The sequence below is a fragment of the Vigna unguiculata genome, chromosome 5 (assembly GCF_037176805.1).
Source record: "Vigna unguiculata cultivar grain cowpea cultivar isolate G323 ecotype 2 chromosome 5, ASM3717680v1, whole genome shotgun sequence".
NCBI classification, from domain to species: Eukaryota; Viridiplantae; Streptophyta; class Magnoliopsida; order Fabales; family Fabaceae; genus Vigna; species Vigna unguiculata.
In genome coordinates, this window is record NC_140796.1 from 29,376,771 (window position 1) to 29,396,894 (window position 20,124).

At 36.3% G+C, this 20,124-nt stretch overlaps 2 protein-coding genes across 3 annotated transcripts; one reads left to right on the forward strand and one right to left on the reverse strand.

The window, feature by feature from the left end:
* Positions 1–2,779: 2,779 nt before the first annotated feature.
* Positions 2,780–9,413, reverse strand: PUX1 (plant UBX domain-containing protein 1). 2 transcript variants are annotated; one of them, XM_028069773.1, is made up of 7 exons: positions 9,165–9,413; positions 5,789–5,882; positions 5,585–5,653; positions 4,559–4,626; positions 4,072–4,201; positions 3,748–3,852; positions 2,780–3,223 (listed from the first exon to the last, which is right to left on the reverse strand). In XM_028069773.1, exons 1-7 carry the CDS (start codon positions 9,255–9,257, stop codon positions 3,030–3,032), a joined length of 753 nt encoding a protein of 250 aa, XP_027925574.1. In that variant the 5' UTR covers positions 9,258–9,413; the 3' UTR covers positions 2,780–3,029. The 2 variants fall into 2 exon arrangements, with proteins under 2 accessions (XP_027925574.1, XP_027925573.1); XM_028069772.1 differs by having other exon boundaries at positions 5,585–5,656.
* A 7,519-nt stretch (positions 9,414–16,932) lies between these two features.
* Positions 16,933–18,552, forward strand: LOC114184565 (uncharacterized). Its single transcript, XM_028071871.1, has 2 exons — positions 16,933–17,333; positions 17,424–18,552. Exons 1-2 carry the CDS (start codon positions 16,933–16,935, stop codon positions 18,550–18,552), a joined length of 1,530 nt encoding a protein of 509 aa, XP_027927672.1.
* Positions 18,553–20,124: the final 1,572 nt, after the last annotated feature.

Below are 20,124 nucleotides of genomic sequence, written 5' to 3' on the forward strand. Positions count from 1 at the left end.
TGAATGGAGCTTAGAAAGAGTGTGGTGCGGAAGCAAGGAGTAGGAGAGAAGAAGTGGTCAATGATGGTAAGTAAAATGTCTCTCAAGGTGAGGTTAACTTTGGAGGAAGGAGGCAAGAGCAAACCTAAGGAGGAACTCTAGCCTAAAATGATTACAAAGGTAAAGTTTGGAGTCATCTCAACAAAGTAACTTTACTACACTCATGAATGGTTTTTACAAGTTCTAGATTCCTCTATTTATAGGAGCAAAGGAGTGTTAATGTCTTCAAAAAAAGAGAGAAAAATTTTTAGTCTTGAAATTGAATTTGAAGCCAAAAGGAGTCATATGACAAGTGTGACTTGTCACATAAGCAAGTCACACCTCCCATTCTTATAGGTGCCCAAAAGAGAACATTAACCCTAACTTTCTCTCCAAGTTAGCCCACTAAATTAGGGTTAATGTGTCTCCTCTTCTCAAGTCGAACTCCATTCTAGGCCCAAAACCCATCAAAGCCCAAATACATGGCCCCAAGAGAACCCTATACTATTAGACCCAGAATACAAATTCCAAAATTAAATCTTAGTATAATATTTACAATTATAAAGTCATAGGCTGGGTCTTCACATCCTTCTTAGCTCACTTTAGCTTAGGGCCTGCTCAAAGGAGGTCCAGTCTTCTTGTATCCTCCCAGTCATAACTTTAGTTATAGGTCACTTAGTTAGAGTTATGTGATCCGGTATTCCTTCCATATTATACAAACCAAAACTCAATAGATTAGATTATGACAACGAATTATGCAATTCAAAATATTATAATTATCCTTAAAAATTGTATATTCCATACAACAACGAATTATGCAATTCAAAATATTATAATTATCCTTCAAAATTGTATATTCCATACCTACATATAAATTCACTATTTCAAAGTGTTAACTTGGAGATTTCTAAATTTTAAAATAAAAATGAAAAAAGGTCAAAAATGAGTATCACCTATATTGTTACTCGAATGGTTTGAAAAAGAAAAGCAAGAACTTATCCAAATGAGTTGGGACTTCAACCTCTACAAACAGCTCCACCTTCAACACCTCTTTGCCAAATTAAATGGTCAAAAGAAGAGTTAGGAAATAAGAACACCAAGAAATGAAAATCATCAATAAGAGGTTGAATAAGTTATGGGTTTAAGGTTTAACGTGCTACAATGAAATAGGGATGTTAACTCTCCATATTATAGTTCCCGCACGTGACCACCTTTGGCCTCTAGACTTGATTCCACCTGTTATAATACAAAAATAGGTTAAAATACTCCGTTGGTTCTCGTTTTTGTCGCAAAATCTCAATTTGGTCCTCGTATTTTTATTAGTTTTAATTAGGTCCTCATTTTTGTAAATTAGTATCAATTAGGTCCTTTCCGTTAGTAGAGAACTAACACCGTTAAGTAGGTGCCACGTGTCACTCCTCATTTTTTTGAATTTTTTTTTTAAATATTTATGCCACGTGTCACGTCTGTAGTGTGCCACAGTCAATCTAATATGGTAACACGTGTCAAATTATTGTATGAATCTCAATTTGGTCCTCATTTGTTAATTTGATTTGATTTGAGTCCCAAAATTTTTTAAAAATTTTCAATTTCAGGCACTCCAAATTTAGACCAAATTTTACTTTTATATAATTTATGATTATTTTTATTAAAATTGATATTTTTATTAAATATTTTAATAATATTAATTGTATTTAATATTAAAATTTTAAATATATTTATTTTAATTTGTTATAAAATTATTTTAAAATTTTATATTTGAATTTATAAAATTGTTATTTTTAAGCTAACTGTAAAATATTGTTGATATTGAATATTATACAAATATTTCGAATATAAATTTATTAATCTACATATTTATAATTTTAAAATAAAATAAGTAAGTTTAATGTAAAATATAAATTTAAATAAATTAAATATTGTTAAAAATATATAATAGAAATATCACTTGTAATAAAAGTATCATATTACATTTATAAAAAAAATTAAATTTGTTCTAAATTTGGTTGTTCTAAATTTGGAGCACATAAAATTAAAAAATTAAAAAAAAATTTGGGACTGAAATTAAATCAAATTAACAAAAATGAGAACCAAATTGAGATTCATACAATAATTTGACATGTGTCACCATATTAAATTGACACGTGACACACTACAAACTTGACACGTAGCATAAATATTTTTAAAAAAATTAAAAATTCAAAAAAATTCAAAAAAAATTCAAAAAATTCAAAAAAAACGAGGAGCTGACACGTGACACCTACAATATTTTACGACAAAAACGAAAACCAACGGAATATTTTAATCTAAAAAAATATAACCAAGAACATGCTACACACCAATTTTGATCCATTTTGTTATTTCTATTTTGAAAAACTATCTAATTAAAACTTTTGTTTGAAATGAAATTCTACCCACATTTTCTTCTAAAACTTCATTCCTCAATTTACCCTTAACTTTTGTGAAGAAAATACAATAAATTAAAAGGCCATTTCTTCTTGCACTTCCATAATTTCAACTTCCACTTCCATAAATTTTTGTATTTCAAAATGTAAAAATCTGAAATACAGTTTTTAATATTTGGAATTCTAAATTCAAAAATACAAAATTCACATTCCGGATAGCATAATCTAAAAACATTAGAATTTATGAGTGGTGAAAGAAATTTGTGGTAGTGCAGGAAGAAATTGCCCTATAGCAGTGTAGCCGAAGAAAGACCCCAAGATCGAAGTTAAGTACAATCTATATGAAAAAAAAAAAATACAGTAGCAAACCACATTTCAAGATGCTTGCATTCTCCAAATCAGTATCAAAGAAAATTTCTACAAGTATAATGTAACGTTAAAATTTGAAACACATAAGACGCTTGCATTCACTAAGAAACTTATCCAATGTTTTGAAACACTATCTACAAATTCACGAAATGCTTGAATTAAGATATAACGTTGACCCACAAGAAAAGTGAAGGTCCTTTTCTGAACAATGATTACTGGATCTAAGAGAAATTGAAATCACATTTTTAACCACTTTGGTTTAACAAGTTTTTTCTCGGCAGGTTTGCGTTGTTCAACAGGAGGAGGATGTGTTGGCACAGCAGGTTCAGGTTTTGACTGTACTAAAGGCTCAAATTGTTGGCCTTCATCATTAGCAGCATGCAGTTCCTTCAAAGACAAGATATCTTCTTCAAGGTAAGGACCAGTGCTACCTAAACACCCCATCAAATAAGAAAAGAAGAAAAATATAACAGCTGGTAATTATTTAATCCCATACAAGGTAGTAAGAAACACGCAGCCTTTTCAGCAGTGCATCTCTAATTAACTAGAAAAATATAAATGCACATTTCACATTTTAGGCGACAATATAAATGCACAAACAGTACAGAAAGAGACTAAATATAAAATCTGAAACAGATCAATCACATTGAAGAATTTAAACATTGAATGATGTTCAAAACCAACCTACAAATACTCCAAAAATATCTTCTTAAAAATTGATCTCGCATGTGGAGAGGTCAAATTTAGTATTGACATGAAAATTTGGTCCTCCATACATTAGTACTGATATCAAAATCAGGTAATAAAATACTTAACCCCTAAATTGATCCTTCATAGATTAGTGTCACGATGTTAATTCTCCAAAGATTTTGTGAAGTGAGATAAAAAAATGAAAGAATTGCTAAACATTTCCTCTTCGGTTGCTAATTCAAAGGACTTTACAGGATGAACTTACCTTTAGGGACATCGTATGAGAAGTAGACAATGGCACCAGGACAAAAGCCAGCATCATAAAAATTCTGAGACATGTCTTTCATAATCTTTTTAGGCGGAGTTGTATCTGCATCATTCAAAGTTAACATGATTTATTTCTCAAATCATGTCCAACGCAACTTTTTACTGGTTAATTATTTATAATCAAGAGATGATTCATTCTAAGCCACACTAAACTAATGGTAAATGGGTTAAGAGAATTTGAGTTATGCGATAAAGGTCGGTACAAATTCTAAGCACCATATATCATTCAAATCTAATCTCAAATAAATACTAATATGCCTACATATATAGAATGGCTGCTCTGGCAGTGCAATAACTTTAGTCAGGACATCAATTAAACTCTGGACTGTTTCCGATGGGTGGAATGTGGTCTCCAATGTGTGATTATCCGGGAATCGAACTCTAATTATAGCCTGCAAAAAACCCCAAACGAACATAAAAGATAAATTTATGTTTTACCAATCTGATTTATTCATAAAGCATTTATGAGGAGTGAAAATATATCCCATATGGAACAGAGTAAATCTTGTACACAAGTGACATACTATCCATATTTAGATTGATTTGTTTTCTGATTGTTTCCTAATTATTTTCGTAAACAGATAAATTCTAAATTTCTAATCCCTGAAACTAATTGGAGTGATTATCTCATCCTTGTAAGTTTTTTACTGTTATCATGGAAACATAACACATTATTCACTATTTACAGTCTCAAATCCAACTATAACAACAACAACAACAATAAAAATAATAATAACAACTACAACAACCTTGGTCATTTCTGACCTACGTGCTGCCTCTTCTGCTTCTCGGATTTTTCGAGTCTTCAAGAACTTGTCTGAGAAAATTGAATACATTTAAATTTTAATGTAATATTTTGTCTAAGCAATTCCTGACATATATAACAACTTAACTGTTTAACATCACTCTTTTAAAAAGTACCATCACCCATGAATTTTATAAATAAAAACAAATACATTTTTCTATCAGCACAAAATCAAATACATACAATTGCATTTAAAAAGCCAAAATGTAGAAGATAAAAAAGTTTACTAGAGGATGGTTTGAACAGCATTAAAAGAAATCGCAATTCTAACTTCCTAAGCAAACAAATGGCTCATTAACCTTGACTAGATAATCAATTTCGTCCTTATATTTTCTGTAAAGATTAAAATTATTAGCATCACTATAGAACAATGAATTCCCAATTAAGTTGACACCTTAAAGTCCACTAATCATTTGCAGCACGTCAAAGTAAATTAAAAAGAAAGAAAAACATAAACAAGACACAAGGATATCGAACCAAAAAGCTTGTCCTCATATTTTAACTTTTGCTTTCTCGACTTCATTAGATTATCATTTTTTTAGAAGTAAACATTAAATTCGTCAGGTAATGATCAAAATGGAAATGAAATGAGGGGAAGAGGATAAAAGTTACCCTGTTTGAGAGTTTAAATTAGATAGGAGGGAAATGGAACAGAAGGGGAATTATTTTTTGTCGTTTCCCCTTGAGGATAAAAATATCACTTCCCACTGATTGGGGTGGAATGAGGAGAAACACAAGGATAACGGAATGTTGTACACAGTTAGCACAATGGTAGCTTTGTCCCATGCCACTTCTCCCCATCCCAGCTGATCCCCTCTTTTCATGTTCAGTGTCATTAACCAAATAGATCCGTACAGAGAGTAAATAAATAAAGTGTACATCAATGCAGACAGGGCAGAAAAATAGTTTATAATAAATGGTTTATAAAATTTTACTTTTCTTGTGGAATGGTTAATATTATCATCATTACCTTCCTTTTTAGCTGCCAAAAGTCTGTGATAATCTTCAGCAGTAAACTCATAGAAGTCATCAGTCACCTCTTCTAGAAACCAACCATAAACAAAAGTTTAATCAGGATATTTGAGAATAAAGCCAACAATATCAATAAATAAAAATTTGCAGGAAAGCATTTCTAGTGCCTTGGGATATTGTCAATAAGATAGGGTGCAGTTACCATTGGATAATGCAGCATTTGATGATGAAGAAACATATGTTTCAAAAACACGGATCTCTCGCCCAGCTCTTTCTTTCAATGCATCAAGCTTGATCTGCTTCAATACAATATAATGGTGAAGGAAATATCATCGAAATAAATAGTTCATTGAAGTGTACAAGCAATAAACCTGAATCAGGAAAATTTTGGTAGCAGTACAAATACATAAATGCCTCATGGAAGATCAAAGATAATAATTTCTGAGGACAGGGAAAGGGAAATCCTTGTTATTATTTCAATTTAACAAGTTCAAAGAATCAAGAGTATTTTTATCTTGGTTTGGAAGGCGAATGCTTTTGAGTGCTGTAAGTTGCCATTTGAATTCCACATCACACAACTCACTTGTGGCTGGGTTCACATATGTAACCAACCAGTTTGGTCACGCACGAAGAGGTTATGAGAAAATACTAAAAAGGTTGGGCCAGAAGGGTGGGAAACAGCCTCTCTTAACCCTCAACTGTGATCCCCACCACAGCAATTTAGAAAGAAACCCTATCTTTCTTTTCTTTGTTATCTGCCTCTCCTTACACCCCATAGAGTTGCATGTACTTCATACATTCAATGTTTCATTCTATTTTATTACCAGTTGAAATAAATGTGGGAGGTCTGACTGGTCATTGTCCCCTGCCTCTACTTTGGTATTTTTACGCTTATTGTCTCTACCCTGAACAGACATAGAAACTTCCAAAACACATCCTCAAAATGAGAACAGACAGGAAAAATGAGTTCAGACAAGATAAAAAAAAAAAAAAATGTCCAGAGAGTCAAATTTGAATGGTGTTACATGAGATTCAATCTTTTGCTATATACAATTGAAATCCCAAACCACTCCCAAAGCCTGGGCCAAAACAGCCGTGCTTGAATCAGAGAAAATCTCAAATTTTATGATCTGATAAGAAAGATCAGTTATCTTCCATCACACCAAATTACTTCAAATCCAGAACAGATAGCTGAAAACTCACAAAATTATGCAATACAATCTAGGTCATGATTTTGACAACAAAGATAAGGAAAATGGTGGTAAGCCAATAGGACTGATTAAATTTTCAAATGCTTTGTTTGGATAGGACTATTCAAATTCACTGAATTTTAATTTTCTTGTTGTATACAGTGTTTCAATTAACAAAAAACAAGGAAAAATATTTTAATATTAAATAATTAAATAATATTCTACAATTCAAAAATATCATTTCGCAATATATTTCCATCAACATTAGTTGAGGCTATTTTTTGGTCAAAGTTTTCGAAGATTTGTTTAGTAATGTCATCAAGGGTGTTTTTCTCAATGGACATTGGTTGAGATTATTTTCATTAGATACCACCAACAATTAATTTTGCGAACAAATCCGGTTTATCTTTTGACATCAACAGTCAAGGGGTCTTTGGCCAACATTTTTACTAAATTGGCCATATGATATTGGAAAAGAACATCTTAGTCAAGGCTAGATGAAAATTTTCCCAATTGACAATAAAAAAATTTCAACGAAGTAAAAAACAAGATAATGCTGATGCCAGCCAAAATACAAACATTGCAATTATCGACCAAGACAACTCTAATAAACGTCAAGGGAAAAAGACTTGATGACATCAGCCGAAAAATAGTCCCTTTAACATTGGCTAAGTAAACTCTCTGACTAATGTTGACTAAGAAATGACTCTACTCTAAATCAATGGAAAAATAATCTCAACAATTTTAACCAACAAATAACCTATATCAATATCGGTTAAGTAATCTTGACTTATACTAGGCAAGAAAACAGTTACATCCACATTGTTAATAATAAAAAAAAAAACAAGCTGATATCACTTGAAAAGTAGCCCAAACAACGGCTAACGACTTCCCAACCAGGGCCAAACATATAAATCCAGGCCAAGACCAAGCTAGTGAGAAAAATTAGAAGAGAAGAGACTAGATATGAAACAAGAGAAAGTACAAACATTTCAAATTTCAAATTCTTACATTTTAGGAAGAATTTAAAAGGGGATGGGTTCTTGCAAACCAAATTCCAGAAGTGATGGCATGATTGATGAGAATGTCGACCAAAGAATTAAAAGAGGAATAAGAACACCCTTTGTGGAGAGTTGAACAGATGAAAGGAAGACTCGCTAAAAGTTATAGAAGGAAACACTAGCCAACCCCACCAAAGTGGGAGATAGTTGCTGTAGTTAGTGAGTATAAAATATCAAAGAATGCATAGTGCAATCAACAACCTTTTCATGCAATTGTATGTAAAATATTTCTATGTCAAGGCTGGCTGAACAGCAAGGGAATCTAGAAAAGGTTTGGAGTAATCTACTACTGAAAATTAAATTGCAAAAAGTGATTTTTTAAGAGGCCAAATAATGTATTATAACAAAAAGAAAAGGTAGATATTACTCACAAGATGTGAACAGCATTTAGCATTAGTACACTAAGAAAGTCCCATCCTGACATTAAGCTTATAAAACTACCACACATCCCATCCCAATATGAACAAGCTCAAAAGAAAAACAAACAACACAATAGCAAACAGGAGAAACAAAGCATGAAAAATTCTACTGCTATCGCCAATTCTACTGCCATCTTAATACGAAGCAAAGGATGAACCCGCAAAACATAAAAGGGGAATGACGATGTTTTGTTGCTCTTGGCTGTAATCCACGAGCAAGATCTAAACTTAATTACCTCCATCACTTTTTCCAACAAGTGATTATAATCAAGTTGATGAGAAAGACAGACCACTAAAGGAGATCACCACATGAGTAAATTTTACAATTTCCGCCCCATTTTAGGTTGCACAATTAAATGATTAGTTCTTGTGTTTTTAATCCTTAAAAACTATTTCCTTTATTGGGTACCTTGTTAGTAAATACGACTGTCAATTCAAAAACACTGAAAAACATACAGAGAGCGCTGAGAACAAAAATTATTTGCTTTCGAAGGATGTAAACAATCCAATAAAAGAACCTTGCGAAACCCATCAAAGAAATCTTAAATAATCAATAGAAAGGAAAATATTAAAAACTGTTTTTTTTTTTTAATTGGGCATCCTGTTAGTACCTATCAATGTCAATTCAAAAACGCTGGGAAAACATATAGACAGCGCTGAGAACAAAAATATTTTGCTTACCAAGGAAGTTGACGATCCAATAATAAAAAAGAAAGCTTGCAAGAAACCCACCAAAGAACTCTTAAAATTATCAACAAAAGGCAAAAATAAATCCAACCCAGATCAGAAGAGAAGATGAATAGATTATCAAAGAGATGGTGACAACACATAATTCCCAGAAATCGCACAGAACAAAGAATTCAAACAAGATAAAAAGAAGAAGTAGTGGAATAGCAGAAGAAAGAAACCTTGGTGGCAGCTTCAGTGTCCATGTCGGTGGAAAATTTGTAGGTGGCCCTTCTCTTCGTGTTAGATGTTAGTGTGCAGGAACCCACGACCATTATAAGCGATATGAAACCAAGACTCTTAATATTGTGAAAATTTTGTGTTTTCTATGAGCCGTTTCACTCTCTCTCTCTCTCTCCTCTCTCTCTCTCTCTCCCACCTTTTTATAATAATCTCTTTGGATCACTTTGATTATTTTCTTCTTAGATATATGGTAACGGGGGTAGTTTCACAAATTTATTTAAACAAAAGGCACTAAAATCTTCTTCGTTTTCTTTTTCACAGATTCACAAGTTTGGTATTCTTTGTATGCAAGCAAGGGTTGCACCTCATGATCATAATCTACCCTGTAAAATCACTTTTTACCGGACATCTTGGTTAGATTCTTTAAATTTAACATTTAGGTGTTTAGGTTTTGTATAAACCCTGAGTTTTTTCAGTAGAAAAGTATTAAAAGTTTAACATTTTGTCATTTACGTTTTGTATAAAATTCTAAGTTTTAATAGTAAAAAGAAAGTAATAAATTACATAATTAAATCAACTTTTTAACTTGCTAAAAGCTAACCTGTAACTAAAACTGTAAATAAAAGTTTAAATTATGTTCATGATCTTTGTTTTTTTTCGAAAATATTGATTTGATCTTTTATTATTTAATAGAAAAGTATTAAAAGTTTAACATTTTGGCATTTACGTTTTGTATAAAACTATGTTTTAATAGTAAAAAAAAAGGTAATAAATTACATAATTAAATAATTTTTTAACTTGTTAAAAGTTAACATGTAAATAAAAGGTTAAATTATGTTGATGATCCTATTTTTTTTAATCTTTTTATTTTTATAATTCTCAATTAGATTTCCAATTTCGATAAATGGTATCAATGATGTCTTTTCTGATAAGTTGGGGTAAACGACGTTAAGGGAACAATAAAGTGACATGGTTATGTGTGTTGAAATAGTGATAAGGCAAATAAAATTGAAATAAATAACTGACATGGAAAATTGTTATTTAATAATCGAAAATGATATTTGAACAAATTTTTTTACAAGATTTTGACAAATTTGACGTGGCAACAGACTATTAAATTTTTTATTACAAAATGCTTTAAAAAGGTAACGCTTACACGTGCGGGGGTTGGTTTCTTTGGCAACTGAAAGAGAGAACTGAATGAGAGTTCGATGTGGGTTTGCGGAGACTACAGCCACCTTTCGTCGTCGACGGCAAGGATTTCGTCATCCACAGCGTTGCATTGTAAGTTTGTTGTGCTTCCATTAGACATTTTCCTACGGTGTTCAATGGTGATGAATTTTATTTCGTTTTCGTAAAGTTTTGAGCTTTTGTGTGAAAAAGTTGGTTTTGAAGATTTTCGTTTTTCATGGAAGTTTGGAAAACTGATTTGATGGTGTTGTCATGAGTGTTTTGTGCATTTTTAGTGGCCATTGTTGTAGTTTGTTGTTGTGTGCTCTAGAGTTGTGGTTCTTTGTAAATTTTAAAGAAAGCACATGTTTTGTATTTCCGTATTTGGGTCCTGGTGTGTTGTTGTTTGGATTTTAATTTTGTAGTGAGTTACTTGATTGTTATGTAATTTTTGGGGTTTCAAGAGAAGGTGGTTTTCAACGTGTGGTGGTTCAGCAATGTCCTATTGTTTGTATTTCATGTTGTGTAAGAAATGTCCTCTGGTTTGTGTTGGTATTTGGAATAATGACATTGGTTGCAATTTTTTTTGTAGTAGTAGGATATGAAAATGTTGTGGCTGGTCAATTTGGATTTAATGACAAGGTATTGGCATGATGTTATTTCTATATTCTGTTGTGATTCTTTTGCTATCAAAATTATAATGAAGTATTAATTTTTGCAATTTTGTTGATTGTTAGGCTCGATTACGTACATTTTGTTACATAAAGTGCATTGCCGAAATGAATGGATTGATCTTGGATAGTCATCGTGCAAGGATTGAGGATACACCATTCAAATGGTGTTTGTACATGCGAAAACCATTACAGATATGTAACCCTCTTTTGCTTGAGATGTTGAAGCGTTGGTTACCTGCTCAGGAATCGTTTCGTGTGATGCAACGGTCTATCCCATTTACTTGTGTTGACATTTGCAAGTGTTTAGGATTGGGGGTTGTTGGGTTAGATGTAGATTTTGATAAAAATGTTTATGGGGTAGTGGGTGGACTTTTGAAAGACAGAATAATAATTGTTGAAACTGTTATTGAAATCATTAAGAGTTTGGTTGAGAGTGATTCTGATGAAGTTGATAACGTATGTCGTTTGTACATATTTTTTTGTTTTGTTGTGCTTTACTTTCCTAGGAATTCGAAAACTATTAGTAATATTCCTTGTAGCATTTTAGATGATATAGACAGGTTGTCAAATTACAATTGGGGTAAAGCAGTTTATAATTATTTGGTTAAAAGTTTAAGTCGTGAGTTTTTGGCACTCCGACAGACGGAGCTTTGCCTAAGTGGGTCAGCAACAGTTTTGCAGGTACATAGTACTTCATTTAATTCGTATTCTTTATTTGTACTATGTTTAAAATGTCGTAATATAGTATGTTGTTTGGTGTAGATTTGGGCTGTAGAAAGACTTTCTTTGTGTGGGCCAGAATTGCAGTTAATGTTTCCGAGAATATTGGCCTGGTCAGATGTTCACTTCAAGTCAAGACGCATTGAGAAGTTATTCCAAGAGAGCCAAGTAAAAGTTCATACAATTTATGGTTTATAACAATGTTTACTATTTTTTAACACTAAGTTCTTTGTTTTGGTGTTATTTTAGATATTCTAGGAATGGAGGCTGAGAGAAGAAGATAAGCAAAATAAAATGATTCGTGAAGCGTTGCAATTGGGTGAGGAACCAAACTCCAAAAAATCGCATGTGGATGTAAAGTTGGCTTCGGCAAAAGATTTGCTAAAGAGGTTGAGAAATCATGGAAGACGCCTACGGAGGATGAAGGAGGAAATGAGTGTATTCCGCGAAGAAATATCTTCTCGATGTCATGGTGGGGATGATGAAGGTGGGCAAGATGTTGAGGGAGAAGAAGGTGATGAGGTTGAGGTTGAACCTCGTGAGCATGATGATGAAGTTTGTCCTGACACTGCACATGTCATTGAAAGAATGAATGGTTATGATGTTGGGAAAACTTTTGATTTGAACTTTGCATCCGATGTTGGCATTTATGGTGAAGTTGCATCGCTTCAAGTTATAGTTCCATATGTTGCACAACAATCATCAATGACTGAATTTAAAGTTGACTTCATGAAGTTGTATAGGAGTGTAACATATTTCGGTGTACCTTACAGGTATAAGTAATCTTTTTGTTCATTATTGTTATGAAGTGGTTATAGAATTTTTTTATATCTTATTAACATAGTTTACTTGTAGGGTGGTTGTAAGACCCGTGAAATTTAATTAATTAAATAAATAAATAATTAATAAATGCGGGTAGGAGAATTAATTATGATATTAATTATGAGGGGAATGATGTGGAAAAGTACTAGCTCATGTGGTTGAGAGTACTTTGATTATGTGAGAGGATTTGGGTTCGAGTCCTATGTATGCCTTTTTGTGTTATTATTCGTTGTTATTTTTAAAATGTGATAATCATGTTGTGGAATAGTATGAATATTGAATTATGATTGTTAGCATGAAATATGAATTGGCATGATGGTTTGATATTGATTTGGGGAATTGCATGGTTGTGGGTTCAAGTCTTGGAGAACTTACATTAAACCTTATCTTTTTGGTGTTTTTGGATTGGGTTGAATATGAAAGGGTTTAAAGGAAACCCTAGTGGTATGAGGGGTGGTTGGAAAATGGCCATAATGAGTTGGTAAATAACAATAAACACCACTTAATAAGTAAATTTCGTCCTAAAGCATTTGGCTAGTTTTTAGGCATACTTTAAAAGGTGAAAATGAGGTAAATGGGAGGGTTTTGGCAAGCTGGAAACTAGACCAAAAGAGAGAGCGAAAATCATAGAGAGTGTGAGAGGTTCTAGTGTGATTTTGGGGTTGGATTGAGAGTAGGTGAAGGAGCCAAATTGGGAAGGGAGGATATTCACTCGTTAAGCTTTAAGCGGAGAACAACCAGGTTAGGGGAGTTTACTCGCGCTAAATTTTATGTTAATCATGACTGGTATGCAAATTGTATATAAATGTATCTTGAACCTCTGCTGTTTGTGCATTCTCGCAATTCTGGAAAATTTCCAGAAACCGCCTGGCGGGCTGTTCATAGCCGCTAGGCGGCACATGCATTTCCTTACTTGTTGTGGGTTCCTGAAGAGGAACCGCCTGGCGGCACCTTCCTTGGCCGCCAGGCGACACATGGCTATACTCAGTGTTTCTAGGTCTTATGAAGGACCTAGCGGTGGCTGTCGAACCGCCAGGCGATACGGACCCCTTTTGGTTCGGATTTGACAATGTTGAGGTACCAGGGGTGGTTTTGATAAAGGAAAAATTGGGGTTACTCATGGGAGGAAGATTTGATGTGGATTAGTCTTTGAATTCCACGGGATGGATAGTTAAATTGAATGGAACAGTGCCATATATATATATATATTCTAGGGGCGATGATGTAGGATCATTTCGATTCGTCATGTGTTAATGAGAAGTGTTGTTGAGATGGTGTGTGAGGAACCTGAGGAAATAGACCCTGATTATCAATACCTGAGTGCATCCATTGGGTAGCGAATCAGATTGGGTCAGAAAAGCGGGAATTGGATGGAGTTGCTAGTGCGGGAATTCTGGAAAATTGCCAGAACTTCATGAACCGCCTGGCGGCACAGGATCTGCCGCCAAACGCTGTCACAGAACCTTGGGTGTGTCTATAACTGCGGAAAGTTTGAGGTTTTGGGATTATTTTGGAAAAAGCTAGGGTTATATTACATGTTTGATGATTATAGGTGAAAGTAGTTTTGTCATGAGGGTGACGGTATTAGTAATGATTGGGATTGATACATAAAATAAGTTGAGGATTCTAGGATGAAGTAGAATCTGATGATTTTAAGAGTGGTATGACTGAGTTAAAACAGAAGGGTATGATGTTGAGTTGGGTTAGCTTTAAGTCCAAATAATAGCTTAAATGGTTGGATAAGTTAACTTCGCCCATTGGAAATCTAAGGACTGTAGAGCAAGTGAGTAATAAGGTTGTGAAATATGGTGGTAGTGTTGCCACGAATGTGACAGGATGATTATGAGTGTTGGAACTATCTTCATGGTTACAATTAGAACGTGAAATACAATTGCGAAATTACTTGGACTGGAGACATTACAGGTAGCAAAGATTACCAATTATAGAGACTCTGAATAAGGGGAAATGGAGTATAGACATTGTAAATGGTCCCTGAACCAGAACAGAATGGTTGTTTTGAAAATACTGTCATGGCGCCTGGCAGTAATGTGAGAACCGCCAGGCGATAGTGTTAAATAGAGGGGGTTGCAAGTTAGTGGCGCCTGGCGGAGGGGAAAAGTCCCGCAAGGCGATAGCGACAAGAACAGTGGCTCCTGGAGCAGCGTCCGCCTAGCGATGTGAATGGTCCCTCTAGGCGGTGGTTGCAGACTTTGTGAGTTTTGAGGCGCTTGGCGCCTGGTGGTATATGTCCCCCGCTAGGCGGTCTGGAAGCGGATAGCGCCTAGCGGTATGTGTCCCCCGCTAGGCGATTTGGCTGTAGTGAGTCCTTGTTATTGGACTTTGTACGGTGTTCTACAAGGCTTTTGGTGGTGCTTTAGAGGTAAGATTGCTGGGTTCCTTTAGTTGAGCTCGGAACGTATCTCTTGAGTTGAGCTCGGGATAGGGGTTAAGCACGTACATTCCTCGTGTTAAGCTCGGAATGGCATCCCTCGAGTTGAGCTCGGGATGGCGGATGAACACGTGGAACCCTTGAGTTGAGCTTGGGTTGGCGAGTGTTGCTGGTGTTAGTGTGCTGGTTGTGGCCAGTACGGATGGGTCTAGTTAGATTGCCCTCCTCAGTTGTTGACTAACGAGTTTGGTAGTCTTGGGACATTAAGGACTATGTTCGTAATTGGGAACTCCACCTGGCGTTACGGTGTGTAATCCGTGGCATTGGTTCCCGCACGTGCTCTGTCGGTTGTGGCCGATAGTTTGGCAGCAAATTACCTTGGGGTAATCACTAGAAGAGGTAAAACCCGAATAGTCTGGTTGTGGCCAGACGGTAGAGAATTGGTTAAGTGATGGTACTTTGATATTTTTGGGGCTTATATCTGTTAATTGATTATATGATATCTATTATGATGTATGTTGTTTTCATAAGCTCACCCTATCTGCTTGTGTTTGGTGATGATCGTGTACGCGGTACACGTGAGCAGAGGATGTTGATGCAGGTGGAGCCGGTGATGCATAGTCGCGAGTGGGGGTCCTTCTAGGGGAACTTCTTATATTTACTTTATTTTGTTTTTGGAAACTGTTGTAAACCCTGATGGGTGAAACTATAACATTGATGTTTTGGTTTATGGAATAAATGCTTATAAACTTTATGCGAACATTTAATAAATTTTAAATTTCCCGCGTTTTTGGGAAATGAGGTTATTCATAAAAACGTTGACTTTATATATTTAATTCTTTTATTTATTTAAACCAGTAATATACTGACAGGATGTTACATTTGGTATCAGAGCATTGTTTTCAAAATGATTTTTGGGGCTAAGGAGAGTGAGCTCATCGTGTCACGAATTGTGTGACAAATGCTTTTGGTTGAAACTATAACATTGTTTTTGGAAACTGTTGTAAACCCTGATGGGTGAAACTATAACATTGATGTTTTGGTTTATGGAATAAATGGTTATAAACTTTATGCAAACATTTAATAAATTTCAAATTTCCCGCGTTTTTGGGAAATGAGGTTATTCATAAAAGCGTTGACTTTATATATTTAATTCTTTTATTTATTTAAACCAGTAATATCCTGACGGAATGTTATATTTGGTATCAGAGCATTGTTTTCAAAATGATTTTTGGGGCTAAGGGGAGTGAGCTCATTGTGTCACGAATTGTGTGACAAATGCTTTTGGTTGAAACTATAACATTGTTTTTGGAAACTGTTGTAAACCCTGATGGGTGAAACTATAACATTGATGTTTTGGTTTATGGAATAAATGCTTATAAACTTTATGCGAACATTTAATAAATTTTAAATTTCCCGCGTTTTTGGGAAATGAGGTTATTCATAAAAGCGTTGACTTTATATATTTAATTCTTTTATTTATTTAAACCAGTAATATCCTGATGGGATGTTACATTTGGTATTAGAGCATTGTTTTCAAAATGATTTTTGGGGCTAAGGGGAGTGAGCTCATCGTGTCACGAATTGTGTGACAAATGCTTTTGGTTGAAACTATAACATTGTTTTTAGAAACTGTTGTAAACCCTGATGGGTGAAACTATAACATTGATGTTTTGGTTTATGGAATAAATGGTTATAAACTTTATGCAAACATTTAATAAATTTTAAATTTCTCGCGTTTTTGGGAAATGAGGTTATTCATAAAAGCGTTGACTTTATATATTTAATTCTTTTATTTATTTAAACCAGTAATATCCTGACGGGATGTTACATTTGGTATCAGAGCATTGTTTTCAAAATGATTTTTGGGGCTAAGGGGAGTGAGCTCATCGTGTCACGAATTGTGTGACAAATTGATTGTGTGCTTTCATGTTGATTTAATCTTAGATGTAGAATTCTGCTTTAAGCTGTGTAATTTAATCAGCTGTAAAAATGTGGCGTGCTCAGGCCATGGCTAACAGGAGGTGGAGAAACACTGTTGGAGCTAACGAGATTGCTCAGGTGATTCATCGCATGGTGGATGCGATGCATCCTATTGCTGCTCAGCCCAGAGTCGTGGTGGCACCCGTACGCCCGGTGACGATGGAGGATTTCATGAGACATAAGCCCTCGAAGTTCTCTGAAAAATCTTCCCCTGACGAGGCAGACGCATGGTTGAGAGAGTGGGAGAAGATCTGTAGGGTGATAGACTGCACTGATGCACAAAAGCTGTCATTTGTCACTTTCCTTTTAGTGGCAGATGCGGAGTACTGGTGGGTTGGCATGCAACAGTTGAGACAGACTCGTGACGAGGAGATCACCTGGACTTCCTTCAGGACCAAATTCCTCGAGAAGTATTTTCCAAACTCGGCGAGACATGAGAGGGAAGCTGAATTCCTCACTTTCCAGTAGGGGAATCTGACTGTGTAGGCATAAACATACAGGTTTGAGTATCTGGCACGATTCTATTCACCTGCAGTCACTGAGGAGTGGAGGTGCAGGAAGTATGAGGGCGGACTAAAACATGAGCTGCGCCGGTTCATAGTACCACTCCGCATCAGAGAGTTTTCGATCTTGGTGGAGCAGGCCAAGGCGGTGGAGCAGCTAAAGACGGGACCCAGTGGTGGGACTCGACCACAGAGGACCACAACCGACCCCCGTCAACAAAAGAAACCATACACCAAACCATCATCTCCATCCAGGAAACTGCAGTGTTTTAACTGTGGTGGTGAGCACTTAAGGAGGGACTGTCCAAAACCCTCTAGCAGTGCTGGAGGCAGCAGTAGCACTAGCAAGTGCTATGTGTGTGACCAGACAGGACATTATGCCAGACATTGTCCTAATAAGAAATCAGTTGGAGGTGCACCAATCAGGAAACCAGTGGGAGATAGGCCCCGAGCACCAGGGCGTGTCTTTGCGCTGACGACCACAGAGGCGACTCAGTTAGGTAATCTGGTACAGGATACTTGTTTGTTGTTTGGTAACCGTGTGGTAGTGTTGTATGATTCAGGAGCTACCTATTCATTCGTATCTAATGAATGTGTGAGGAGGCTCGGGCTTGTGATACGGGAGCTGGGGTGCGAGTTAATAGTCGCCACACCAGCGTCAGGCGAGGTGTCCACCAGTTCTGCTTGCGTGGGATGCCATATGGAGGTGGCGGGTCGCAGATTTAAGGTGAATCTGATTTGCTTGCCCATGAAGGGTCTTGATGTCATTTTGGGTATGGACTGGTTGTCGAGCAATCATGTGGTGATCGATTGCGGACGACGCAGGGTGGTATTCCCTGAGACAATAGGGTTGGAGCTCATCTCTTCTAATCAGGCTGTGAAGGAGATAGAGGATGGCGCCACATGTTTCATGATAGTGGCTCATGCAGAGAAGTTGAGTACTGTAGAGAGAATCAGCAAAATTCCTGTGGTGGAGGAGTACGCAGACGTCTTTCCGGATGAGATTCTGGAATTGCCACCGAGCCGGGATGTGGATTTCACTATAGATCTCATCCCTAGGGCTGGTCCAGTGTCCATGGCACCTTATCGGATGGCACCAGCCGAGTTATCTGAAGAAGCAGATTAAAGATCTGCTTGAGAAAAAGTTTATACATCTGAGTGCATCGCCTTGGGGTGCGCCTGTGTTGTTAGTGATGAAGAAAGACGGCAGCTCCAGATTGTGTGTCGATTACCGGCAGTTAAATAAGTTAACTATTAAGAATAAGTATCCACTGCCGAGGATTGACGATTTTCTAGACCAGTTGAGGGGAGCTGCAGTGTTCTCAAAAATTGACTTGAGATCTGGGTACCATCAGATCCTAGTCAGGCCGGAGGATGTTCAGAAGACAGCTTTTCGGTCGCGCTATGGCCACTATGAGTATGTAGTGATGCCATTTGGGGTGACTAATGCGCCGAGCATATTCATGGATTATATGAACCGGATGTTCCGGCCATAATTGGATCAATTTGTAGTGGTGTTTATTGATGACATCTTGATCTATTCTAAGAGCCAAGAAGCACATGCAAAACATATGAGAGTGGTTTTGGGGATTCTCAGAGAGCATCAGCTGTATGGGAAACTGTCGAAATGCGAGTTCTGGTTGGAAGAGGTAAAGTTCCTGGGTCATGTGATTTCAACCCAAGGAATAGTAGTAGATCCGGCCAAAATCGAGACAGTGGTGAAGTGGGAGAGGCCACAAATAGTCACTGAGGTACGGAGTTTTCTGGGCTTAGCCGGGTATTACAGGCGTTTTGTGGAGGGCTTCTTCAAGATGGTAAGCCCATTGACACAGCTTACCAGGAAGGATCAGCCTTTCTGTTGGATGGATGAATGTGAGGCTTGCTTCAAGGATATGAAGAGGAGGTTGACTACTGCACCAGTGTTGGCGATTCCTGATACGACTAAAATGTTTGAGGTATATTGTGACGCCTCTTATCAGGGATTGGGGTGTGTGCTGATGCAGGATAAACGACCTGTGGCCTATGCATCGAGACAGTTGAAGATGCATGAGAAGAATTACCCGACTCACGATTTGGAGTTGGCTGCAGTGGTTTTTGCCCTAAAAACCTGGCGACATTACTTGTATGGGGCTCAGTTCCAGGTATTCAGCGACCATAAAAGTCTGAGATATTTGTTTGATCAGAAAGAGCTGAATATGAGGCAGAGGCGTTGTATGGAGTACTTGAAAGACTACGACTTTGAGCTTTTGTACCATCCTGGTAAAGCCAATGTCATTGCCGACGCTATGAGTCGGAAGAGAGTTCATGTGGCAGCCATGATGATTAGAGAGCTGGAGTTGATAGAACAGTTAAGGGATATGAACCTGGGATTGGATATGGGTGAAGGTCAGATACGATGCAGTATGCTGAGGATCACCAACCAGTTTCTAGATGAGGTTCGGGTGGAGCAGGGTAATGATCAGGAACTGCAGCAGATCATTAGTGAGTTGGGGACTGAGAAGAGGAAGGACTTCAGGATGGGCAGGGACGGTATTCTACGGTTCAAAGAGAGGGTGTGTATTCCCAGTAGTAGAGTTTTGAGGAAGATGCTCTTAGATGAAGGGCATAAGAGTCGTCTTAGCATACACCCAAGTATGACTAAGATGTATAAAGATTTGAAAGCTACTTTCTGGTGGACAGGTATGAAGACTGATGTAGC

Coding starts and splice junctions, on each gene's coding strand:
- LOC114184565 (XM_028071871.1), top strand. CDS start 16,933: ATGTGGCGTGCTCAGGCCATGGCTAACAGGAGGTGGAGAAACACTGTT. Junction 17,334..17,423: donor AGGACCAAATTCCTCGAGAA/GTATTTTCCAAA, acceptor ATAAACATACAG/GTTTGAGTATCTGGCACGAT.
- PUX1 (XM_028069772.1), bottom strand. CDS start 9,257: ATGGTCGTGGGTTCCTGCACACTAACATCTAACACGAAGAGAAGGGCC. Junction 5,883..9,164: donor ACACTGAAGCTGCCACCAAG/GTTTCTTTCTTC, acceptor GTATTGAAGCAG/ATCAAGCTTGATGCATTGAA. Junction 3,224..3,747: donor CTCATACGATGTCCCTAAAG/GTAAGTTCATCC, acceptor TGGGGTGTTTAG/GTAGCACTGGTCCTTACCTT.